At 39.0% G+C, this 27896-nt stretch overlaps 1 protein-coding gene across 1 annotated transcript; it reads left to right on the top strand.

Annotated features, from left to right (window-relative positions):
* On the top strand, nt 1-22733 carry LOC133572579 (solute carrier family 25 member 36-A). Its single transcript, XM_061925392.2, has 7 exons — nt 1-441; nt 7408-7572; nt 11535-11612; nt 13855-13955; nt 15674-15740; nt 19888-20177; nt 20260-22733. Exons 1-7 carry the CDS (start codon nt 401-403, stop codon nt 20451-20453), a joined length of 936 nt encoding a protein of 311 aa, XP_061781376.1. The 5' UTR covers nt 1-400; the 3' UTR covers nt 20454-22733.
* Nucleotides 22734-27896: the final 5163 nt, after the last annotated feature.

Genomic DNA, 27896 nt, shown 5'->3' with positions numbered 1-27896 from the left:
CCATAAGCATACGACCTGAAGCAGGGTTTGCACAGTCAGGTCGGCTTGTGTTCACCGCTTGCTGTCACGAGTAACGGGGCGACAGCTAGAAACACATCGTATACCACGATGAAGTATCGTACCGTTTGCAAACGTGGCGGTGTAAATCTGTCGCCGTGATATCGATTTTTTTTTTTTTTAATTTTACCCACCGGAAGACTGCTAGCTTCGCTGGCTAGCTAGCTAGGATCGTTTGTTCCCCGCCACTGACCTCCACAACAATACAGTGTTGGAAAGTCTTTTTTTTTTTTTTTTTTTTTTTTAGCAAAGTGGGGCTTTTTGTCATTGCCCCGCCTCGACACCCACGCTCCAGTTGTCTCCCTTGCGGTTGCCCGTGGACGGTTCCCGAATATGAGACAAAATGAGTCAAAGAGACACCATAGTTCATCTTTTTGCAGGAGGGTGAGTACGTTTATGATTAGAGGAGCTAGCTAGCTAGCTGCACGCCATTGCTATCCTTGCTAGTCCTCCTAATTCCACGCGTGTCTAGTTTTTGGTGTGTTTTCACTTGCTTTGCCATATGTCACCTTGCTTTTTATCACTGTGACTTTGCGCCCGCCGGCATTCCGCGCAATGTCGTACGTTTCGATATATATATAACACGAGCTGAGAGTGCATTGTTTTATAACTTGTGTCATCAACGGTTGTTACGACACTGACGCAAAACAAAAGTGTTGGAATTCGACTGATGTAACGCTACAGTGGATGTTACTAATCTAGGGGTGTGTTTTATGCTCTCCACAAAACTCCCTCCGGAACTCTTATTATCTTAAAAAAATGGATAAAAGCGCATAAATATTTTGCTTTGACTGACGTGGGCCAAAAACTTTGTTGGCAACTTGTATCTCAGCTTTGGCGTTAATATGACGGCAGCTAATCTTGTGTAGCCGACCAAGTAAGCAGAAATAGATCTTGTTTTTTGTTGTTGTTGTTGTTTTGTTTTTTATTAGATCAACATAAAAAAACACAAGCTACACTTACAATTAATGCACCAACCCCAAAAAACGTCCCTCCCCCATTTACACTCATTCACACAAATGGGGTTGTTTCTTTCTGTTATTAATACTCTGGTTCCTACAATATAGCAGAGGTGTGGACTCGAGTCACATGACTTGGACTCGAGTCAGACTCGAGTCATGAATTTGATGACTTTAGACTCGACTTGACAAAATGTAAAAAGACTTGCAACTCGACTTAGACTTTAACATCAATGACTTGTGACTTCACTTGGACTTGAGCCTTTTGAATTGACATGACTTGACATGACTTACTACTTTCCCCAAAACCCAAAGATGAAAAAGTTATTCGGGAGCGCTCCGTATTTTTCATTGTGTACTTGTCTATCAGCGTTGCATGTGTCAGCTGGTGTGGTCTCAGTACAACAGCCAATCAAATTAGATCTACTTTGTTTTCATCACACAGCATTCATCCAATCAAATTGCAGGACAACCAACGAAGAAGACATGTCCAAACCACACGCCAGTGAACAAAAAATGATACCTAAAATAATTTTGTTTGGGTATAAAAATTACGAGGTGGTCAACACAAAACGGTTTGCAGTATGCAACACATGCGGTTCGAAAATTACTGATGGAGAGGCAACAACTTCCAACTTTGTCCGACATTTGAAGTTGCACAAAGAACGGTAAGTTTTGAATGTAAGATAACGTTTATTGGCTAAGTAACGTGACTTTTATTTTCTGTGTAGTTAAATCAGTGAGGCTGTAAACTCACTGCTAACGTTATAACGTTATTGCAAACACGGGAATCTGTTGCAGTTCACTACCTTATTCATACTTTTTGTTCAGCGATTTTTTTCAAGCAGGGTTACGTTAGTCAATATATCACACGTAACGTTAGACGGCGGTCAGCAGCACCGCGTATTTTAGCCACCTAAAAAAAGACAAAAATAGTAAAATAAAGGTCAGTTAAAATGTATACTATATTATGAATATGTGTACCGTTTTAGCTAGCTTTCTGACATACTGTTGGTTGTTTACCTCAGTGGTCCCCAACCACCGGGCCGCGGCCCGGTACTGGTCCGTGGATCGATTGGTATCGGGCCGCACAAGAAATAATTTTTTTTTTCTTTTCTTTTTTTAATTAAATCAACATAAAAAACACAAGATACACTTACAAGTAGTGCACCAACCCAAAACAACTCTCTCCCCCCTTTTGTTCTGGGCATTGAACATGAAGACTCTTCCTTCACTGTTCCGAGTGGCCCTGAGAGTCTTGGCAGTGCCTGCCTCCAGTGCTCCAGTGGAGCGAGTTTTCAGCCACGGTGGCATCATACTACGCCCCCATCATGCACAAATGACTGACAGACTCTTGGCTAATTTGGTCTTTTGCAAATGCAATGCAGCATAGGGCCCTGACATATAAAAAGTACAACTTTTTTGTTATGTTCACGTATATGTCATGTTTTTTTCAATGTTAACACTTTTGTACAAATAAGTACATTTGCACTTTATTTTTCAATGTGTTTGTTCTGTAAAGGAATGAGTTAATGTTTAAAATGACTGGTTAATAGTGCTATTATGAAGTGCAATGTCAGCACAATTTTCTTTCCTGCAATTTAAAATGCACTTGTTTTAATAAATAAATACAGTTTGAAAAGCATACACAATCTGTGTTAATATATTAGTCTGTGGTTAAAAGGACTTGAAAGGACTCGAAACTCAAAATGCAGGACTTAGGACTTGACTTGAGACTTTCCAGTCTTGACTTTGGACTTGACTCGGGGCTTGCCTGTCTTGACTCGGGACTTGACTCGGACTTGAGGGCAAAGACTTGAGACTTACTTGTGACTTGCAAAACAATGACTTGGTCCCACCTCTGCAATATAGAACAGTGGTTCTTAACCTTGTTGGAGGTACCGAAGCCCACTAGTTTCATATGCACATTCACCGAACCCTTCTTTAGTAAAAAATAAAATGTTTTTTGTTTTTCTTTTCAAATTTAAGACACAAGTTATGTTTTTTTTTACTAGTGCACAAAATGAACCGTGCATGAACATCACCTTGTTCAAAAAAGAAAACCAACACAGTGCATGAACTCACAACAAATTACGGTACACACTTGCAAATCAGATGTAAAATTAGAGCGAACATTGTTTGGGGGTATCCATAGTACGTAGACTTCCTTTTTATTGTCATTCAAATTTTAACTTTACAGTACAGGTACGGCGATAGGGAGAAGTTTTTATTTACTTGATTGATTGATTGAAACTTTTATTAGTAGATTGCAGAGTACAGTACATATTCTGTACAATTGACCACTAAATGGTAACACCCGAATAAGTTTTTCAACTTGTTTAATTAAGTCGGGGTCCACGTTAATCAATTCATGAGTCTGGTGTGTCTTGACCGCTGCGGCGGAGGCTCTGCCGAACCCCTGAGGCCGACTCACTGAACCCAGGTTAAGAACCACTGATATAGAACAATACAGTCTGCAAGGGATACACATGATTGTGTGTGCGGTTGGTCCACTAACATTTTCATTAATTACTATTTTTGATGTAATTGTTTTTATATTGTTTTACTTTCTTTTTTAAACAAGAAAATGTTTTTTATTTATTTATCTTATTTTATTTTATTTTATTAACAGGTTGTCAATGAAATTATATTGTTTAAAGGGTTCTTAAAACCAGGCCCAGTCCAGATTATGTCCAGGTCCGACTCAGCAACACACACCTTCATTTATGTACACTGAAAATTAGGGAACACAACAACAGATTGCATATAATCTATAAACAAAATTACATTTTCAAAATAAGCATTTATGTACAGTCCAGATTATGTCCAGGTCGGACTCAGCAACACACACCTTCATTTATGTACACTCAAATTAGGGAACACAACAGATTGCATATAATCTATAAACATAATCTTTTTTTTAATGTTTTTTTGGCATAATGATGCCAAAAAACATTAAAAAAAGATGGGAAGTCCTCAAAATAAGCATTTGAGGACTTCCCATCTTTCTTTTAAATGTTTTTGGCATCATTATTGGTTTCAACTATATAACTTTATAAAGTTAAAAAAATACTGAATAAATGTTTTAAAGAAAGTAATACAAAAGTGTTGGAATTCGACTGATGTAACGCAACAGTGGATGTTACTAATCTAGGGGTGTGTTTTATGCTCTCCACAAAACTCCCCCCGGAGCTGTTATTATCTTAAAAAAATGGATAAAAGCGCATAAATATTTTTGCTTTGACTGACGTAGGCCAAAAAACTTTGTTGACAACTTGTATCTCAGCTTTGGCGTTAAAATGACGGCAGCTACTCTTGTGTAGCCGACCAAGTAAACAGAAATAGATCTTGTTGGTTTTTTTTTTAAAACACAAGATACACTTACAATTAGTGCACCAACCCCCCAAAAAACCTCCCACCCCCATTTACACTCATTCACACAATGTTTCTTTCTGTTATTAATATTCTGGTTCCTACAATATAGAACAATACAGTCTGCAAGGGATACACATGATTGTGTGTGCTCCTGGTCCACTAATATTTTCATTAATTACTATTTTTGATGTAATTGTTTTTATATTGTTTTACTTTCTTTTTTATTCAAAAAAATGTTTTTTATTCCATCCATCCATTTTCTACCGCTTATTCCCTTTTGGGATCGCGGGGGGCGCTGGAGCCTATCTCAGCTACAATCGGGCGGAAGGCGGTGTACACCCTGGACAAGTCGCCACCTCATCACAGGGCCAACACAGATAGACAGACAACAATTCACACTCACATCCACACACTAAGGCCACCTATACCCAGGTGCATGTCTTTGGAGGTGGGAGGAAGCCGGAGTACCCGGAGGGAACCCACGCAGTCACGGGGAGAACATGCAAACTCCACACAGAAAGATTCCGAGCCCGGGATTGAACCCAAGACTACTCAGGACCTTTGTATTGTGAGGCAGATGCACTAACCCCTCTTCCACCGTGCTGCCCGTTTTTTATTTATTTATCTTATTTTGTTATATTTTATTTACAGGTTGTCAATGAAATTAGATTGTTTAAAGGGCTCTTAAAACCAGGTCCAGTCCAGATTATGTCCAGGGCGGACTCAGCAACACACACCTTCATTTATGTACACTCAAATTAGGGAACACAACAGATTGCATATAATCTATAAACAAAATACAATTTTCAAAATAAGCATTTGAGGACTTCCCATCTTTTTTTTAATGTTTTTGGCATCATTATCGGTTTCAACTATATAACTTTATAAAGTTAAAAAATACTGAATAAATGTTTTAAAGAAAGTAATACAAAAGTGTTGGAATTCGACTGATGTAACGCAACAGTGGATGTTACTAATCTAGGGGTGTGTTTTATGCTCTCCACAAAACTCCCCCCGGAGCTCTTATTATCTTAAAAAAATGGATAAAAGCGCATAAATATTTTGCTTTGACTGACGTGGGCCAAAAAACTTTGTTGGCAACTTGTATCTCAGCTTTGGCGTTAAAATGACGGCAGCTAATCTTGTGTAGCCGACCAAGTAAACAGAAATAGATCTATTTTTTTTTTTTTAAATAATTAAATCAACATAAAAAAAACACAAGATACAATTACAATTAGTGCACCAACCCCCCCAAAAAAACCTCCCCCTCATTCACACAAATGGGGTTGGTTTTTTGGGTTGGTGCACTAATTGTAAGTCTATCTTGTGTTTTTTATGTTGATTTAATCAAAATAAAAAAAATATTATTATTTATTTATTTATTTTCATTTCTTGTGCGGCCCGGTACCAATCGATCCACGGACTGGTGGTTGGGGACCACTGGTTTAAAGGGTTCTTAAAACCAGGTCCAGTCCAGATTATGTTTCTTAAAACCAGGTCCAGTCCAGATTATGTCCAGGTCGGACTCAGCAACACACACCTTCATTTATGTACACTGAAAATTAGGGAACACAACAACAGATTGCATATAATCTATAAACAAAATTACATTTTCAAAATAAGCATTTATGTACAGTCCAGATTATGTCCAGGTCGGACTCAGCAACACACACCTTCATTTATGTAGCGTACCGTAGCGTGCTGTTAGTGGTTAGCTATTGTATCCTCCTTCAATGTATAGCGAAGCATATTAGGCTATTCCTCGTCCCGCAGGGATGACACTTATAAGAATCATAGTTTATTTTTCGCCGTGGAGGGTAGGATTAGTGGTTTAGAAGTTAGTAACTGAAACATTGTGGATGGACTTCAGCTGCTAGCTATGTTTTATAGCACTACTTGCAAAGCGGCGCTTCAGTGTTTATAGCTCCACCTTTCTCGTTAGTTTTTAAGCCAAAATACGTAAATTCTCTTTCTTCTTTCTCCACACTATTTCAGGTTGCAAGTGATCTGTGCGTGTGTTGACTCGCTACATACGCCGCGGTGCGCCACCAGGTGCATGAACAAAAAACACTGGTATTTTTCAAAGGCAATATTATACCTTTTTAATTTAATAGTACAGCTGTACTTAATTAGTGCTGGCATACTGTACAAACCCTTAGTGCAAATCAATCGCCCCCAATCAATATCGACTAATTTTCGTGTAAAACATGTGATCGACCATTGCCAATTAATGTCTTTTAATGTCGATCACACACAGTGATCTCGTCTGGATGATACTTATTTATTTTATGGCCCCCTGGTTGACAAGCTATCAGATGTTTCTCCATACACTGTGTGGAGCCACTCCCCTAACATAATTATCAGCTCCATTGCGGCAAATAAACAGAATTTCAGGATTGTGGCCGCTGATTGGCCGAGCCTCATGCAGCATTCCTATATTGGATTAAATTAGGTTAAAGGTGACTATAGGGTGTTATTTCATGTCTACAGGGCTGTCATAGTCGTAAAATGCCTGTTTGGAGGGTCCTAAACATGTTTTAAATGCTCTATCCATAAATATATTTGATTTATAATTAATGATTCCTACTTTATTGCAATAATTTCCGGAACCAATTAACAGTGATAAACAAGGGACGATTGAATGTTATAAATTACGTTCATAACATCTGTTTAGCCATACTTTTATTTTAAGGGAATTGTCTGCATCTGTTTGACTCTTTTCAATTTTGCTAACAGTGAATAATATCTGCTGTTGTTTTCACGTTCCAAAATGCAATAGGCCACCATTTGACAGTGGCCTTGTTGTTTTCCAAGACACATTCAATTTCTCCGGTTGTGGCCTGGCTGCAATGCCACGGATCTTTCAAATTCCGCTCACACGGGTTTCATACTTAACCCACAGTTGTGAATGCTTACACTTGCAGTGAAAAAACAATTTAAGTCTACTACAGCTACAGTAGACCTCATTATGTATTACTGGATATCTAACCACAAGCCTGTTCTATCCGTCTACCAGATGTGGGGGCACCGTTGGAGCCATATTGACTTGTCCACTGGAAGTCGTGAAGACACGTCTGCAGTCATCATCACTGAGTTTCTATGTGTCCGAGGTTCAGCTGAGTACCGTTAATGGGGCAAGTGTGGCCCGCATGTCCCCACCAGGTCCCCTGCACTGCCTCAAGTGAGTCTTCATTTATTGTATTTCATTGATCAGTCCTGTTTCCTCCCTCTCTGCTATCAAAGGAGATTAGGCTTCAGTTAATGTTTGCTTAAGTCAGCGTGTGTCTGGTTTAGGGTTGTAAAGTATACCGGTCCTAATATAGTGGCGCTCCGTGGTGACGTTGCTGGTAATATGAGCCGAGGCGCATGTTGAGTGAGTCAACACGCACACACAGAGTGCATACAAGCGGAAACATAATGGAGAAAGAAGGTTAAGAATGGACGTATTTTTGCTTTAAAACGAACAATGAAGGTGAAGCAATGCACTGCAAAGTCCTCGCAAGCTAGAGGCTAACAGTGTTTTAGCTACTTCTGAATAATTAATCATCGCCTCTATGTTGACAAATAAACTGTTTTTTGCAAGTATCATCCCTGCATGACGAGGAATAGCTTAACTTGCTTCACTAGGAGGATACAACATTTAACCGCTAACAGCAAGCTAGTGCTCCTGAATGTAAACAAGTGGGTGTATCTATACAAATATCAAGTGCAACGATACTAAGTCTAACAGCCATATATAGTCAATACTAGAATAATTACGTCAATATTTTTTGTTATCACAAAATGTTTTGTTATCTTTGTTATTGTTCATGAACTCAGGAAAAAAGTCCCTGGAAAAGGAGGGCTTTAAGTACGACTAACATATGACCGTGTAACTACTTTGTATTGGATCAATACGCACATTTATGATACTAAATTTTCCGGACTATAAGCTGCACCCACAAAATTTTTGAAGAAAAACAGGTTTTTCCTTAGATTAGCCGCTCTGGACTATAAGCTATATATGTATGTTGTGAAATTAGTTATTTACACATAACTATTTTGTAAATGTTTTATTTGCATACCATAACACGGCAGTAAACCGGCTGATCAAACAGAGCAGAATTCATCGTCATGGACCCACTATCTGATGAAGCTAGCTCTCCAATCAGCTAAACAGACTCAATAACTCCACGTTGACGTTTTGGTGAATTTACGAAATTGAATCAATACAAAAAGAATGCCACTATAAGTTAATACTATTAAAGACACTTGTAAATGTGTTAGCATATTAACTAATGCTAACGACTCTAGCTTGATTACATTATCATAGCACGTACAAATACGCAAGAGAACACTACTATCAAAGGTGATGTTTTTTTTAAGTATGAATTGTTTTAATTACATTGTAAAACTTACAAACGTTGCTTGAAGTGTTGAATGAAGAAACCATGCGAGTAACAAAGCTATGGACGACGGTTAGACAGAACGGCATTTTTACTTCCGGTTCAAGGCACTGAACAAAAGGAAATACTATAGACCAGGGGCCGTATTTATCAAGCGTCTTAGAGTGCCATTTTACACTTAAGTCCTGAGAATTTGTGAAATTTAGTCCTACTCTCAAACTTAAGAATAAAAGCTATTTATCAACTTTCTTAAGTCTAAGAATCACTCCTACTCTCCACGATATTTAAGAGACCTTCAGAGGTGTCTTAAGTGGTTAGGAGTTGCCAGCGGGGGATGGCACTGAGGCGAGAGAGACGTGCGCCAGCGTTCAGGGAGCGGAAGGATGTCCTGGCTTTGTTTGATGACTTGCAGCTGATCAAACGGTATCGTTTAGACAGAGCGGGTATTATTTTTGTCACAGATTTAATAAGGGGCGTCATCTCATCAGCAACATCACGCAGCAGAGCTTTCACAGCAGAACTAAAGGTCATCACAATGCTTCGATATCTCGCCACTGGGAAAATTAATTGGAAAGAAAAGGAAACATTTATTTTTGATTCATTGCCAATATTGTTTGTTTGTTTTGTATTGTTTTGTAGTTTATTTTCAAAATATACATTCCCATTGTCCTCTAAGATATTTCTTTATTCTTAGACAAGGGATTCCCTTCCGTGATTGGTGATTTCTATGGACACAGAAATGACGTCACCTAAAATTCCGTTTACGGTACATAGTAATGTCGTAATTCAGCTCTGAGTGTGACACTTAAGATTCAGTTCTACACTTCGCTGAAAGTGTGAGTAAGACGCTTGATAACTAACTTTTAAGTGCAGCTTTCAGCGAAGAATTTCTTTACTCATAAGTCAACCCTCAGCAGACTTCTTAGGAGTAATTCTAAGACGCTTGATAAATACGGCACCAGGGCTATTCAACTACATAATGAAGAGGGTCGAAGTTTCAAGTCAAAGGGCGTAGTGGCAGGACATCGAAAGTTGGATGTTTTGTCAGAAAGTTCCTGCGCAGGTTATATTCCTTTGAGACTGAGTTTACTTAATTGCAAAGTAGACAATTGGCTTTCACAATGCACTGTCAATAAACTCATTATTCTGCCCTCGCTATTTGATTCCAGCATTTGCAGCTGCATAGACAGTTAACAGCATTAAGAAATAGAAGCTCCAGAAGTTCTGTTGAAGATTTATGTTCCTTCTTTCGAAATCTTTTTCTCCCTCAGTTTTATTTTTACACTTCTTCCTTCATTTAGATTAGTAAGACTGAAAATATAAACACAAAATAAACATTACAAAAGTATTTATTTATTTTACGTAATGTTTATTTTTACATAAATGAAATAAAAAGTTTTGTGTTAATACATTTACACAATAAACCGATGTTTACTTATATAGAAATTAAACAACATTAACACATCAAACATTGCACACAATGAATGTGGCTCATCACAATTAAACCTAAGGTGTAGCTTAATCGTCCTCCAGCTGTCAAATTAGCGCTACCGTACATGTATTAAACAAGCTTTGATTGCCAGAGTTACTCTCAAAACCAACAACAACACAACCACAAATACAAAAGACATCACAAAGTCAGAAATTTCAGTACATAACAAACAAAATATATTTAGGCACCTTATGTTCTTACAAAAGTTTGACCAAGTTTTGTGATTAAGCTTACACATGTGGATTTCTACCGTTGTTGCTGCTTGTCCGCAACTGTGTCATTCGCTCAAAAGGTCTGACAGAAAACAATGACTCGAGCTTGGGACAGAACAATCATACTTTGTTGTCCAGTCACCTTGTACTTATTAGCCAGTATTAGAAGTTCCATACATGTAGGCATGTGGAGTAGTAGGTTAGTCACATGAGTGGTCTTTCTTTGATGACCCACTGGTTGATTCTCATCCAAGTCTATCATTGCAATGACTCTTTTTTTTTTCCCCCCCCCTAATTAAATGGAGGGAGAAAGAGCTGAGAAGTTGACAAAATGTCAGATGCTTAGTAGATGAGCCTAGTCTTGTAGGTCCAAAAATCATTCGAATGACATGTACATCTGCCATAATGCCCGCCTTCGCCTTCCTGCCTGCTCCTCTCCGTCAGTCATTCCAATTTTTTTGGCAGGAGTTAAATTTAGACGAAGAGACCAAATTAATAAATATTAGGGCTGTCAAGCGATAAAAAATATTTGATCGCGATTAATCGCAGTTTGTTCATAGTTAACTCAAAATTACTCGCAGATAGATATCATTTTTCATCATTTGTAAATTTACCCTCGACAGATAATTTTCACGTTTTTATTACCATGACTGGACTATTAGTTTGCTTTAGTGAAATGTTTTTTTTTTTAACGTTATGCTTTTTTAAACAGCTCAACACAACAAAGACAAACACACTTTTAATTTTTTTTTTTACCTGCAATGCAGCGCAGATTTTGATTTTGTAGAAATTCAAAATCAAAAATCACACCATGATTGATACGATCATGGTGTGATTGTTGTTTGGTAATGTAATCTGTGATTTTACTACCTGAACAAATGCTTCTGATACTTTGTAGATTACTGTATTTGCACTATCAGGTGTGTCACCTACTGAACTGGATAAATGTTGTTTCCATCCTATATGGTTAGCCTTCTATATTGTTTTACTATTACACTGTGTAAGTATGAAAAGTTGATGGTAGTCATATTACTTCTTGTCCTTGTATTTTCAGACTAATATTAGAGAAAGAAGGACCCCGCTCACTTTTCAGAGGCTTGGGACCGAATTTGGTGGGTGTGGCACCTTCCAGGTAAGAATAGAGCTTTTTTTTTTTTGTATCAGCAGCATTGTGAGCCTCTGTGTAAAAACAGAAATACTATCAATTGGTTTGCATTGTATTTAACTTGACATTTTTCATGTAATCTAAAAAGATTACAAAATGTGTTCTTGTAATTAGCATGTTTGTGTAATTAGACAGTCACAATCCTGCAATTGCAGGGGTAATGTGTAAACTGATCAAATATCTTTGTTCAGTCATCCTTTGGTATGTGGTAGGGATTTAATGACACTTTCATATCACTGTAATAATGACCAAAATTATCATGGTTATATTATTATCACAATATTGTTGACTGTGTCCCAAAAGTAGGCTACTTACACTCACTAAAATCAAGAAATCATCCAAACGGTGCTTAAATATATAATAAGCAACAGCCACACAATATATATCTTCATATTTACCACTGTGTCTTAAGAAAACACAGCTCATATGTTCAATGTGTACAATTGAATAGTTTAGTTGCGCAGACAGTAATGTGTTTGTTTATATTGGGGTATGTAGTTTCTTAATGGGGAAAGACGTTGTCTGTTGTTTTCATGTTAGCATTCAAGATGGCTAGGGATTATGCTAGCCTACTCAGTGGCCTAGTGGTTAGAGTGTCCGTCCTGAGATCGGTAGGTTGGGAGTTCAAACCCCGGCCGAGTCATACCAAAGACTATAAAAATGGGACCCATTACCTCCCTGCTTGGCACTCAGCATCAAGGGTTGGAATTGGGGGTTAAATCACCAAAATGATTCCCGGGCGCAGCCACCGCTGCTGCCCACTGCTCCCCTCACCTCCCAGGGGGTGATCAAGGGTGATGGGTCAAATGCAGAGAATAATTTCGCCACACCTAGTGTGTGTGTGACAATCATTGGTACTTTAACTTTAACTTTTTAGTTGCCAGTCAGTAAATAGTGCCACAAGCTGCTATCTCGCTCTCCTATCCAGAAAATGAGCAGCATCACCAGTCCAGTAGTTCATCAAATGGCAGTTATCAATCACGCCTTTACGATAAATGTAAATTTAAACGGTAATACTAACCCTGTCGAGTTCTCTGTGGTTTTTTATTAATACCGGTAATTGCATCCCTAGTAAGGCTGTAACAAAATGATTATTATCACAATATTGTTGAATGTGCGCAAAAAGTACTTATACACACACTGAAATCTTTTGACCAAGTTATTGTTTTTCTTAAAATCACTAAAATAAATAAACACACTGTTAGAAACCCCACTATTTTGCATGTTTAGTGTTTGGTATGCTTCACTGATAGTGTTTTAATCTTAGTATTTTATTTCTTTTACTGGTTGAGCTGTTTATCGTTACATCTCTAATCCCTAGTATGTGAAAATAATGCATTTCCTTTCAGCTTATGTGTACGGTACACTAACTGACAATTATAACAAGAGCTGTGCAAAAACATTTACTTTCCTTTTGGAAATGATGATTAGAAAATTAGTTGACATACAATGTTGTCTTCTACAGGCAATGTTGTATGATTTAAAAATGTTAAAAATGTTAAAATTCCACCAAGATTGATAACATAATTTATGCAGTATGTGAATTGTTTTTCTAACAATTTCAAAAAAGGAGTAATGGTCCTCGATTAGAGCTAGACCTCATCATTGATTATCACAACTTTTTCAACTAGCAATCAACTAATGTTCAGCCGAAAGAGGAAATCCCCATAAATGTGTTTTGCAAACCCTGCTCACATTAGTGAGCCCAGTCATCATTTATTATCATTAGTGTGGTCATGATAAGAGCAAAGTGGTAGCTAATGACAGGCACCTGCAAGTGACATTGCTTGTTGAGTGTTTGCTGGCATGAAGCTACAAATGACTGCATTGCGGGTTGTGGTGTTTTCGTGCTATGATGTAAATCACTAAATGTATATTGACTTTGCTATTTATGTGAGAAGATAAAAGGAGAATGAATAAAGTAAAAACAGTATGAAATTGTATTTTAGCGAAAAGCAATATACAATTATACAAGCTCTAAAATCTTGCGAAATAAATATATACTGGTCTAGTGTAAGTAAAGAGCCTGGTTTGTATTAACTGCTTATGTGTTGAACTTTTAAATTCCATGAATGAAGCATTGAATTAATGGGTGGGCAATATTAGCCGATTACAGCACATGCTTGAATGAGAATAATTCCTTTCACAAAGTATGCCTTGTTTTGCCTCATCTAGATGTTTATTTATTCACCCTTTTTTGTCTCAACAGAGCAATCTACTTCGCTGCTTACTCAACAGCCAAAGAGAAATTGAACAGTGTGCTGGAACCTGACTCCACTCAGGTTCACATGGTCTCAGCTGGAATGGCAGGTAATTACTATGTCGCAGTCGGGACACCTCCACTAGCTCATTAATGTACTCCATCTGAGTGGCCGATTACAGAAATTAGAAATAAAAATGCAGAGTAATGCGGACTGGATTGGTATCATGCAGGTAAGGTTTAAAAAAAAAAAATAGTTAGGTTCACACCTAGGGATGTAACGATATAAAAATGTTATACCACTGTTTTCTGGACCAAAATTATCACTGTTATTTTTTTTTCACAGTAATGATTATAGTGCTCAAAAATGACTTAAACACACTGAATTATTTTGACCAAGTTAGTTGTTTTTTTTAAATAACTAAAATAAATAGACCCACAATTTTTTATTTTGCATGTTTTGTGTTTATGCTTCACTGATAGTATTTTAATCTTAGTACTTTATCTGTTTCAATGGCTAAGCGTTTGTTGTTTTAAATATTTATTTGTACTGTAAAACTTTAAGATGTATTTAAATAAGTGTGTAGCAAATAAAAACTCTTATAATTATTTTTTTATTATGTCTGGCAGACGTGGCGCCCTACTCTGTTCAGCGGTCCTTGAACGCACAATAAAAACACCTTTGTCCTGTATTCCTATGAGTATAGAACAATCACTCTGTACTAAGAGAGCACCGTCTGTAGGTTTTAATGTGCACAATTGAATAGCTTAGTTGTTCAGACAACAATGTGTTAGTACAGGTTTTAATTTGGGTATGGGGATTCTTACGTTCTTAGGTTGATGTCGCTATATGTAAGCATATAAACTAGCAAGCTGGCGCCAGTCAGTCCGTGAGTTTATCAGAGTGTAGTTATTATCACGTTTTTTTTTATTATTTTAATTTAACACGGTCATACTAACAGTCAGGAGTTTTACCACGGTTTTCATTCATACCGTTTATCGTTACATCCCTAATCACACCTGTGTTGCTTTTTTCAGGCTTCACTTTTTACAGATTATTTGCAGGACCTTTGTGTTGATAGAACTAGATTGTGTTGACCTGTGTTATTTTCAGCCTTCACCTTTTACAGATTATTTGCAGTACCTTTGTGTTGATAGAACTAGATTGTGTTGACCTGTGTTTTGAATAAGGTTGCTTGAAAACCGTAGCTTCCCCTTGACAAGTGTGCTAAAACACTTCTTGTGTGTCCATAACCCAGCGGTTATATCTACTGGATAATCCTAATGGCCCCTCATAAAATGTAAGATGTCAAAAGGCACGTTTTCAAATCAAGTGCACTTTTGTCTTCCTTTCAAGGTTAGGTTATCTGCCATTTATGTCGCTGTGATCCAGCTAGGGAAGACCCTGTGTGTTATGCATGCTGCTGTAGCTACAGTTTGAATGTCATCGGTGTGTGTAAAGTTGAAGCTCACAGGTTGACTACTGTGCCATTTTTAGCACAGCATGACTCAGATCTTTGAAGCCGAGGTCAGCATTTGTCACAATGACTCCCCACACTGACCAAGGTTATGTGCGGCAGTCTGAGACCTGTGGCTGCAGTGACATGTGGAAGGGTTTTGAAAGATAATTCTATTTGTCTGTCAAATTAAATTCTAACACATACAAAGTAGGTTTTTTTAACCTTATTTAATTACTTAAAATGGGGTTCGCAATCGTAGGGATCCACATTAGCATGATTTCTACAAGGTAAATATTGCTGGCGGAGAGGTTATTTTGTCAATGGCAGCATATCCGGCTGAATTCCTTTTCCTTTTTTCCTTTTGGCAGGTTTTACAGCCATTACTGCAACCAATCCAATATGGCTTATAAAGACCCGTCTACAGCTGGATGCCAGGTGAAGTTGCTGCCCTAAGATGTAGCCATTTTTTATTTAATACAATGTGTCATTCAGTGTGTTCTTTATCTCACCTTAATAGATCTTCATGAAAACATATTCTGTATATCATTTAACTTGTTTCCCACAGCAATGTGCTTATGGCATTGGGTTTGGTTTGTGTCAAACCAGCTACTTGCTAAGTTCCATTTTTCTAAGCAAAAAATATAACAATAACATTCGGCTAGCTTATGTTACCATTAGTGGTTTTACAGCACACATTTGTTTTACAATTGTCTATATTTTTCACAATTATTAAATGTATGTAATAAAAAAAAATTACCGGCCTGGATGAAATAATTAGTGTTTGACAGTCACTCATTCTTTCTTGTCAACACGTACACACAGGGAGCGTGTGCACACATACAAAAGCAGTCCGAGAAAAACAACAAACAATTTGCAATCATATTGTTGTTAGGATGAATGAATATACATTCAATAACCGCTAACGTTAAGCTATCCAAATTGCTATTATTAGCTAACACCCAAAGCTGATGCGTGTGCATGTGTTACGTACGTACGTATTTACATCATTACGTTACAGAAACCTTAAAAGTGCGGGATATACTGCAGACTTTTCCCTAGATTGCACAGATACCTGTGGTGGTGGGGGAATGGCTATGGGTGTGGTCAATATGACGTCAACACATAATTTGCTATGATGCATATATTTTCTTTAAAAAGGTCAACAAAAAGTTATACATACATTTACAAGAAAACTGTTATTAATAATTAGTAGCAACATATTTTTCTTGCATAATATCGTTTTTGCCCAATTTTACAATTGTTGCTGCTTATTGTACAATGTACTTTGTTGAGAATTTTTCAAGGGTCTAGAGACTTCTCCAATCCTTTTAATCACTTCAAATCTAACATATATTACTGGTGTTCTTGTAGACTACTCGTGTTTAAAGACTCTTCTGTCGCTATATGCAAGCTGCAGCAAGAATAACGTCACGCTTGCTTTGCGCCTTTCGCTCCTTAAAAGCCAGCGCTGTCCTCTTACATTTTGTAGATTGCTGTCAATGGGTGTATCTCGGTTATATTAAAGTAAGTCTACCTCGCAGAAACGCTGCCTCTGATCCAGACAATCCCATATGTCTTGCTTACATCATCGCAACAAACTGGTATTTTTTTGCGGGCCGAATTTATGGTGCATCACTCGTCAATAGTGTGCAAATTATGAACTAATATATATATCCATTCATACTGTAACCACCTGCTGGTGTTAATGTGTGTGTTTGTGTGTTATGATCATTATTCCGATGGTCTGTGAACACACCGTGTTGGCGGAGCATGAGGAAGAGTTGTTGTGTGTCTGGGGAAGCATGGAGACAAACGTGTGGAATTGGGACTGTTGTTAGCGTAAGATTGGCAATAAAAGTTCAAAAGAGCTTCTGACTTTGTGTGTACCGTTATGCTTCTGGACGCTACAATACATTGTATTACTTAAATTCGTTTTCACGTATAAACACACATTTTTATGGTGTGGCGGCTTATATTTTGCCGTGGTGCACCACTATTGAATCCATCCATCCATTTTCTACCGCTTGTCCCTTTTTTGGGGTCGCGGAGGGTGCTGAAGCCTATCTCAGCTGCATTCGGGCCAAAGGCGGGGTACACCCTAGAGGAAACCCTGTAGTGTGTAAAATATATTGGAAAGTTAGCGCCCTCTAGTCAAGAAGAATGTGTAAATGTTGCAAACTGCCCCTTCAAGAGCCAGATTATTTTTGAGTGTTTAAATATGTTTACCATTAAAAACACTAAAACTTTTACAAATTAAAAGAGTAGAAAATAAAGAAAAAAACTTGTTAGGTGGTCATATTGCTTCGAGTATTGATCGATCGATCTTTCTATCCAAGAGAGCACAGTTTGTCGGTTTAGTGTGCACAACTGAATATCATAGTTGCTAAGACAATAATGCATCTATCTACACAAATTTAGATTGGGAATGTCTTCTTTCAATGGAAAAGGAGGTTAATGTCTCTTGTTTTCATGTTAGCAATTTAGCTAGCACGAGCTCGCTTCTCTAGTATATGAGCCAAAGTGTTATCAATCACGGTTTTATGTATAATTTTGATTTAAAACAGTAATACTCACCGTGGGATATTTTACCGCTGTTTACCATTTTACTGTTTATTGTTACATCCCTACACCCAAATGCATGAGCCTTATGATTTGATGCTTTGGCATTCTTTAACATATGAATCCAACTTTGTAACATTTAGAAGTCAGAAGAGACAAAAATCATCATAGTCAATTTTACGAGTGTTTGTTTATTGCGTGCATGAGTCTTATGAAGCACCTAACTGTAAACTCGATTCCATTGAGGGCCACATGGCAGCTATTGCTGCCCTCAGTGGGCCATTTAAAACAAATAGTGAATATATATGAAAATACTGATATAATTGCCTCATGATATTCTTATGCAATTTCCTATAAATTTTATAATTATATGTTTCACTAACAAACTGGTGGATAACTTGTTTTGAAAACAAAACTCATGTTGACAAGCCGATATTTTTGATAACAAGAAATGCTTGGAATATTTTGTTGCATAGATGTTTGCTTTAAGAAACCAATGACATTCAATGAGAAAGATGAAGTGCTTTAATGATGCTTTTTGAGTAAGACTGTTGTTTAGCTTAATGACCTGTTTGTCCAACTAGTTACAGGCTATTGCTGAGAGATTGAAGATAACTTTCATGTGCGTCTTAATATGCAAAGCAATAATGCCATCGACTGTCTACAGTTGTAACTACAAGCCACTCAGACACCACTATAATAAAGTGTTTGTGAGCAAATAGGGCTAAATATTTCTGTGGCGGACCAAATTTATCTGCAGCAAGTTGCCACTAATGAATGAATGAATACCGTATTTTCCGCACTATAAGGCGCACCTAAAAACCACACATTTTCTCAAAAGCTGACAGTGCGCCTTATAACCCGGTGCGCTTTATATATGGATAAATATTAAGATTCATTTTCATAAAGTTTAGGTCTCGCAACTACGGTAAACAGCCGCCATCTTTTTTCCCCGTAGAAGAAGCGCGCGGTGCATGCTGGGATATGTGACGTTTCATTTCCATTTGTGTGTTTATGTAAAGACCCCAAAATGGCTCCTATTAAGTGTGTTGTCTGTCTAATTATAAATAATGCAGACGAGGCGTGTTAACTGAGTTCTCAACGTTTACTCGCAGCGTGCTCATAACCACAGTCTAACTCCCAGCATACAACGCTTCTCAGGGCTACCGCGCATGCTCGTCACTATCGTTGCATGCTGGGTAGTGTAGTTGTTATATTTGCTAGCTCATAACATCACATTAAGAGACACGCTTACGCGCTTAATTCAATACTCGCCGTCATTCCGGGTGGATTGACAAAAGACCTCCAGCCGCTAGATATTGGTGTCAACAGGGCATTCGAAGCTAGACTGCTAACTGCGTGGGAACAATGGATGACAGAAGGCGAACACACCTTCACTAAGACGAGGAGGCAGCGCCAGACGATGCCAACATCTGCCAGTGGATCGTAAATTTGCCCAACTTTTCACTTCGGACACCGAAGACGAAGGATTTACGAATGAAGAATAACTTCAGAAAGTGAGCGCTATGTTTATTTTGTGTGTTGTGACATTAACGTTCGAGCAACATTATGTTGCTATTGCTCTGCACTATTTTGAATTTTACTATGTTTGTGATTGCACATTTGCGTACATTTTGGGAGTGAACAGAGTTGTTAGAACGCTGGTTTTTAATATATTATTAAAGTTTGACTGACCTATCTGACTGTTTTTTTGACATTCCCTTTAGCGCAGCGTAGGCGCGGCTTATAGTCCGGGGCGGCTTATTGGTGGACAAAGTTATGAAATATGCCATTCATTGAAGGTGCGGCTAATAATCCGGTGCGCCTTATAGTGCGGAAAATACGGTACATGTATGGGAATTACTGATATTCTCATCACAGTATCATACATTTAGGGGGGCAGTGGTATACAATGCTTGTGTGAAGCTATGGTATGACTTTTGGCTCTAAGCAAGTTCTTCATGGACTAAAGGACCAATTTCACCTGTGACTCATTTTATGTATCTTCCTGTCTTTGCTTCAGAAATCGAGGAGAGCGACGGATGAATGCGTTGGAGTGTGTGCGGCGAGTGTACCAGTCAGATGGCCTACGGGGCTTCTACAGGGGGATGTCAGCCTCCTATGCGGGCATCTCGGAGACTGTGATCCACTTTGTGATCTATGAAAACATCAAACGACGTCTTTTGGAGGCCAAGGCCCCCCAGAACATGGACGAGCAAGATGTGGTATCCAAGGACGCGTCAGACTTTGTGGGGATGATGCTTGCTGCTGCCACTTCCAAGACCTGTGCCACATCCATGGCTTATCCTCATGGTGAGCGTTATTAAACTTTTTAAATGGGCTTTGTTCTCACTAAATGTCCCTTAAATCTCTGCTGTGTGCTACCCCTCTACAGAAGTGATCCGCACAAGACTACGCGAGGAGGGCACCAAATATCGCTCCTTCTTCCAGACTTTAACAACTATTCCCAAAGAGGAGGGTTTCCGCGCCCTTTACCGCGGCCTCACCACACACTTGGTACGCCAGATTCCCAACACCGCCATCATGATGTGCACCTACGAGCTTGTCGTCTACATCCTGAATGGCTAAAGTCTTCCCTTGTTTAGAAAGCACTTGTAATCCAGCTCCTGTTTAGAGATGGAGAAACAAAACAAAACACAAAAACCTGCTGGCAGCATGTCGACAGTGAAGATTTTAAAGTGGCAGGTTTACTTTTATCACCAAAGGCACAGGAAAGGTTTAATGACACTCCCATTTGTTTGGGATGCTGCAGAAAAAAAGAAGCCCTCCCTCCTGCATTCATTTGGTACTATTTTGTTCGACTGTTATATAGTCTATAAATAGCCTAATAAAGCTCAGTGTCAACGTCTTATTTAATTAGCATAAAAGACTAATTACAGTCACACTTCCAATCTAGTGGTTATTAGACAGTTGCCATCGTCACTGACCTATTAAAAAGTCATGCGTTGCTGTGTATCATTCCGGGTGTAGTTGAATTCAAAATGAAGGAAAAACAACAAGCACCTTTCAATTTTGACTCAAATGTCAGAGGGTTGTGAATGTGCCTTGGGCAGAAACAAGATGTAACGTACGTTGCACATCTTTTGTGGGGAGTAGAGGTGGTAGTCTGTGTTGGGTCTGACTTTGTGGATCACCTGTCAGAACTCACCACAGTCAAATGTGAAGAAATGTAGTTGCACACAGGTTGTACACATGGTTTCAGGCACTTAAGGAAGCCTTGGTAACTACCTGCTTATTTATATACAGTAGACTTTGTCAGGTTTGCAAGCACCTCCTTGGTTTTTGCTTTCCATACATTTAGAGGTCTTTCATGCCCATATGAAACGACTGCCTTAGAGGTACGGTAGCTTTTATGCTTGAACAAGACTGATAACATCCCTCGGTATCCTTTTAACGGTCATACTGTGTAGCCAAACTAAACCACAATATTACACTGCTAACTACTTCAAACTACTGGAATGTAAATACACTGGTTGAAGTAAAACACTGGCCCATTTTGTTTATAGATAAGTATAAATTCACACATTTTAACAAATTAATATATTTACTTAAATAACGTGATTGTGTTGCATTTGTTTGACTCGATAATGGCAAGCATTCTGTGTAGCTCCGTGGGAGAGAACCTTTGCCTTTTAGTTGTGAAAGTATATTTTCCTAACCTGTTCTCATAGTATCTCACCAGTCTTCTTGATAACAATTCAGTCTTATTCAGTTGCGAGGACAATCCTCTCATCCCTGGAGTCTTGCGGTTGATAAAATGGAAAGGAATATGTCATAAACGCACAATGGTATGGTATGGTTTATTTGTTTAAGACATGCTTTACAAGTTACATGAACGATGTTCCTATCCAAGAATATAGCATATACATGTTATCTTGACCAGATAGTCCGTTTTTTTTAAAGTGCTATGTTTTACCATTTTAAAAGAATATAACAAAGCTTATATTTTTCTTTGCATAGTTTTATACATTTCAGTTACAATGAAGGTTTTTGCTGTTCCTATATGATTTTTAACAAAAAAAAAAAAACTGTGTCACCTTGTCACAAGGATTGATCCATGATCACAAGACACATGTTTAACTAATTTGTGCAATGTTGTCATGTGCTACTATCACCTTTTTTTCTGTGTGGTCTGCTGTTCACTTAGTTTGGCTTACACTGACCACAAAAAGAGACAATTCAAACGGCCGAGCTTGAGTGGAGTAGCGTTTTTTTAGGCTTACATGTTCGATTCCAAAACAAAGCCAGATATTGTGAAGAGCTCATTAAATTGCACAATTCCATCAACATGCTGTTGATGTGACACAAGTCACTTGGGTTTGCTCTAGTCTCGTACAGCTCGGCTGTGTTAATTGCACGCAAACTTCAAAAAGTCAGATCATGCAAAAACAAATAGAACATCGCAGACTAAGTAAGGAGGAGAATGTCATTTTATTTTCCGTGAAATTTACCTTAACTACAAATGTAATTGTGTTTTCTCACTTATATTGTACAGTAAGTCAGAAGTTCATCTTGTACATCCTCTTCATGCAGTGATTATTTTGCATCTACATTTAAACTGCGTGATTGTGAACGTATGTTTTGTGCGTGCTCGCTTAAATGAAAACCGCGTATCATTCAGTCATGTCTTGAGTGTGAGATGATAGGATTTATATATGCACTTGATTGAGGAACTACAAGAGAAAGTGTTTTTATCATTTTAAATAAATTGTTGCCTTTTTTCCTGCTGACCCCTTTTTTTATGTTGTCGTCGATGAGCCTGCTTAAAGTGTGGCTCTGTCTATGCATTCTGTCATGCCTGTTTTTGTCAAACAAGTCAATAAACTGGAAAGAGTGCAAGTACGTCCACGTGGTCACCAGGTTTTTTGGTTTTGCAATGAGTGTTTTAACCAGTAGTGACAAAAAGCAGCACACTACCAGAAATAACATGCAAATTTCACTTATAGAAGCCAAGTGGAAAATCACATTAACACTATGATGGTGGAGATGCTCAGTAAATACACATTTTTCAATTATATTAATAATTCAGTAGAGTTTTGTTGCCTGACAGCAGTTGGAAGTCCTGATTAAAAGAAATGTGCTACACAATCTGGAAAGGCTTACTAAGTACAGACTGGTTTGCTTTCTTACGGGGCATAAAACTTGACAAACTGGAAATTAAATCAACTTAGATTTGTTTGTGTTTCACAGGGCGTACGTCACTTTGCTGTTTCCTAGCTTTGTTTTAAAATACAGGGGAATAAAAACCATAAACCGGTGGTTCTTAAACTTTTTTCTCCAATGACCAACATTAAAATACAGTAGTGTAGTAGGCCTAAGTATTCATTACAACAAGACAGAGGTTGTATTTAACAAGTATATTTAAAATGTTAGACTCTAACATTGCACACACTTTACACAGTAACATTGTGTTTGAATGCAGGAAAATAAAACACTGTACTTTAATCATGTGATTATTTGGCGTACCACTAGATGGAGCCTGTGTATCACTGGTGGTACAGGTACCACAGTTTAGGAATCACTGCAATTGACTATCCATTTGTCTATACTTTTTTTTATTAAGGCCACACTTGAGCTGGTTAGAGGTGGGTGAGTACTGCACTGTAAAGATTTTGCAAATACCAATATTGATACCTATACCTATATTTGTAAATGTTTATGATCCTTGCATAATTTTGTTATATAATCAGGATAAAATACGATACAGATTTTAGGCATAACACACATTTATTTATATATATATATATATATATATTTATATATATATATATATGAACAATATACGACAAATCATCTCAAACCACAACAAAACAATTGCAAATGAGCCGTCGGCCCCCACACAGAGCGACTCCAAAACCAACAAAGACTGTAACTGTCGAAAGAAACCTGATTGCCCTCTCAACGGGGGGTGCTTACAAGCATCAGTTGTCTACCAATCTAAGGTAATACGCAAGGACATTAACACATCCGACACATATGTAGGATTAACCGAGGGAGAGTTTAAAACCAGATGGAACAATCACAAGGCTTCTTTCAGGAACAAAAACCTGCGAAATACCACAGAACTCAGCAAACACATTTGGGACCTCAAAGACAACAATGTTGAATATTCAATAACATGGCAAATTCTTGCATCCAGCACACCTTACAATAGTGGCAATAAAAGATGCAACCTATGCTTGAAAGAGAAACTGTTTATTATTTACCATCCAGACCTGTCATCCCTCAACAAGCGCAGCGAAATTGTAACAACATGCCGCCATAGACGGAAACACCTCCTAGGTAACACATGAGCCAATCACCACGCTCCTAGGCCAGCCTGTACCCACCCACTCTGTGCCCTATATAAACCATGGTATGTGAATGCTCCCATTAAAATCTCCTGATGATTGAGGGTACCCCCCCTCATGAAACAGGCCTGTAGAGATGAAATAGTCTTGTGATTTTTTTTCCCACACATACATATATATATATATATATATATATATAAGAACTTTGGGGTGTGACAGAAAGGAAAACCACAAGTCCCAAACCAGTGAAGTTGGCACGTTGTGTTACTGGTAAGCTTTGTTATGTTTTGCAAATATTAGCTCATTTGGAATTTGATGCCTGTAACACGTTTGTTTTTAAAGCTGGCACAAGTGGCAAAAAAGACTGAGAACGTTGAGAAATGCTCATCAAACACTTATTTGGAACATCCCACAGGTGAACAGGCTAATTGGGAACAGGCGGGTGCCATGATATAAAAGCAGCTTCCGTGAAATGCTCAGTCATTCACAAACAAGGATGGGACGAGGGTCACCACTTTGTGAACAAATGCGTGAGCAAGTTGTCGAACAGTTTAAGAACATTTCCCAACGAGCTATTGCAAGGAATTTAGGGATTTCACCATCTACGGGTTCAGAGAATATGGAGAAATCACTGCACGTAAGCGACAAGGCCAAAAACCACCATTGAACGCCAGTGATCCCTCAGGTGGTACTGCATCAAAAACCGACATCAGTGTGTAAAAAATATCACCACATGGGCTCAGGAACACTTCAGAAAACTACTGTCAGTAACTACAGTTGGTCGCTACATCTGTAAGTGCAAGTTAAAACTCTACTATGCAAAGCGAAAGCCATTTATCAACAACACCCAGAAACGCTGCCGGCTTCCCTGGGCCCGAGCCCATCTAAGATGGACTAATGCAAAGTGGAAAAGTGTTCTGTGGTCTGACGAGTCCACATTTCAAATTGTTTTTGGAAACTGTGGACGTCGTGTCCTCCGGACCAAAGAGGAAAATAACCATCCGGATTGTTATAGGCGCAAAGTTCAAAAGCCAGCATCTGTGATGGTATGGGGGTGTATTAGCGCCTAAGGCATGGGTAATGTACACATCTGTGAAGACACCATTAATGCTGAAAGGTACATACAGGTTTTGGAGCAACGTATGTTGCCATCCATGCAACGTCTTTTTCATGGACGCCCCTGCTTATTTCAGCGAGACAATGCCAAGCCACATTCAACAGAGTTAGTTATTGTTACAACAACGTAGCTTCATAGTAAAAGAGTGCGGGTACTAGACTACAGGCTAGACTGTAGTCCAGACCTGTCTCCCATTGAAAATGTGTGGCACATTATGAAGCGTAAAATACGACAACAGAGACACAACTTAAGCTGTACATCAAGCAAGTATGGGAAATAATACCACCAATACAACAATATAAACAACACAATAAAAACATAAAAATTTGGGAAAAATAAACATAGAAGGCCCTGTGATGCGGTGGCGACTTGTCCAGGGTGTACGCCGCCTTCCGCCCGAATGCAGCTGGGATATGCTCCAGCCACCCCCGCGACCCTGAGAGGGACAAGCAGTAGAAAATGGACGGATGGAATAAACATAGAAGACAATTGAAAAATGCTGATCTTGTCACACAAGTACCGATCAGATACCGGAATTGAATTTATGGACATTTGGCTTAATGCGCCAACCCCTAGAGCAGGGGTATGCAACCCGTGGCTCCGGAGCCGCATGCGGCTCTTTGACCACTCTGATGCATACTTGCCAATCCTCACGATTTTTCCGGGAGACTTCCTGTTTCAGTGCCCAGATTTTCACCCGGACAACAATATTGAGGGCGTGCAGTGATGACACTGCCTTTATTAGCGTCCTCTACAACCTGTCGTCGCGTCCGCTTTTTCACCATTCTATCTGCGTGCCGACCTCGTCCCATGTTGTATGCGGCTTATGCTCACACACGTAAGTGACTGCAAGGCATACTTGCTCAACAGGCCGTATAAACAACTTTAACACTTTAATAATATGCGCCACACTGTGAACCCACACCAAACAAGAATGACAAACACGTTTCGGGATAACATCCGCACCGTAACACAACATAAACACTACAGAACAAATACCCAGAATCCCATGCATCCCTAACACTTCCGAGCTACATTATAAACCCCCGCTACCACCAAACCCCGCCCATCTCAACCGACGCACGGAGGGGGGGGGTTGATGTGTGGGGGAAGGGGCAGGGTTGGGGCGGGATTTGGTGGTAGCAGGGGTGTATAATGTAGCCCGGAAGAGTTAGGGATGCATGGGATTCTGGGTATTTGTTCTGTTGTGTTTATGTTGTGTTACGGTGCGGCTGTTCTCCCGAAATGTGTTTGTCATTCTTGTTTGGTGTGGATTTACAGTGTGGCGCATATTAGTAAGAATGTTAAAGTTGTTTATACGGCCACCCTCAGTGTGACCTGTATGGCTGTTGAGCAAGTATGCCTTGCAGTCACTTATGTGTGTCTGCAGAAGCCTCATACAACGTGTGGCTGGGCCGGCACGCTGTATGTACAGGTTGTAGAGGGCGCTAAAGGCAGTGCCATCACGGCACGCCCTTATTTTTGTTGTAAGGGTGAAAATCAACAGACAATCGAAAGAATAGTTGCCCTCGGGAGGGTTGGCAAGTATGACGCTGTCAAGCGCCATTCATATAAAACTCGCGGGCCGCACTAACATTACATTTTCATATTAAGGTGCCTGCGACCCCTGTCCTAGACCCCTGGTTTATACATAGCACAAAGCAAAAAAAAACTTTGTATGCAGTGTTATTTCATTTTAAATTTCAAAAGAGTTTTGTGGCTCCCATTGTTTTCTTTCATTTGTGAAACGGGTCAAAATGGCTCTTTGAGTGATAAAGGTTGCCGACCCCTGTGATGAGGTGGCGACTTGTCCAGGGTGTACCCCGCCTTCCGCCCGATTGTAGCTGAGATAGGCTACAGCGCCCCCCGCGCCCCGAAGGGAATAAGCGGTAGGAAATGGATGGATGGAGGTTGCCGACGCCTGCCCTAGAGTTAGAGTCTATCCCAGTCAAAGACATACACACATACAGGTAAAAGCCAGTAAATTAGAATATTTTGAAAAACTTGATTTATTTCAGTAATTGCATTCAAAAGGTGTAACTTGTACATTATATTTATTCATTGCACACAGACTGATGCATTCAAATGTTTATTTCATTTAATTTTGATGATTTGAAGTGGCAACAAATGAAAATCCAAAATTCCGTGTGTCACAAAATTAGAATATTACTTAAGGCTAATACAAAAAAGGGATTTTTAGAAATGTATTAGAGTATGAAAATGAAAAATATGAGCATGTACAATACTCAATACTTGGTTGGAGCTCCTTTTGCCTCAATTACTGCGTTAATGCGGCGTGGCATGGAGTCGATGAGTTTCTGGCACTGCTCAGGTGTTATGAGAGCCCAGGTTGCTCTGATAGTGGCCTTCAACTCTTCTGCGTTTTTGGGTCTGGCATTCTGCATCTTCCTTTTCACAATACCCCACAGATTTTCTATGGGGCTAAGGTCAGGGGAGTTGGCGGGCCAATTTAGAACAGAAATACCATGGTCCGTAAACCGGGCACGGGTAGATTTTGCGCTGTGTGCAGGCGCCAAGTCCTGTTGGAACTTGAAATCTCCATCTCCATAGAGCAGGTCAGCAGCAGGAAGCATGAAGTGCTCT

The sequence above is a fragment of the Nerophis lumbriciformis genome, linkage group LG30 (assembly GCF_033978685.3).
Source record: "Nerophis lumbriciformis linkage group LG30, RoL_Nlum_v2.1, whole genome shotgun sequence".
NCBI classification, from domain to species: Eukaryota; Metazoa; Chordata; class Actinopteri; order Syngnathiformes; family Syngnathidae; genus Nerophis; species Nerophis lumbriciformis.
Note: the sequence above shows the minus strand (reverse complement) of the source record. Positions and strands in the feature narration are given on the sequence as shown.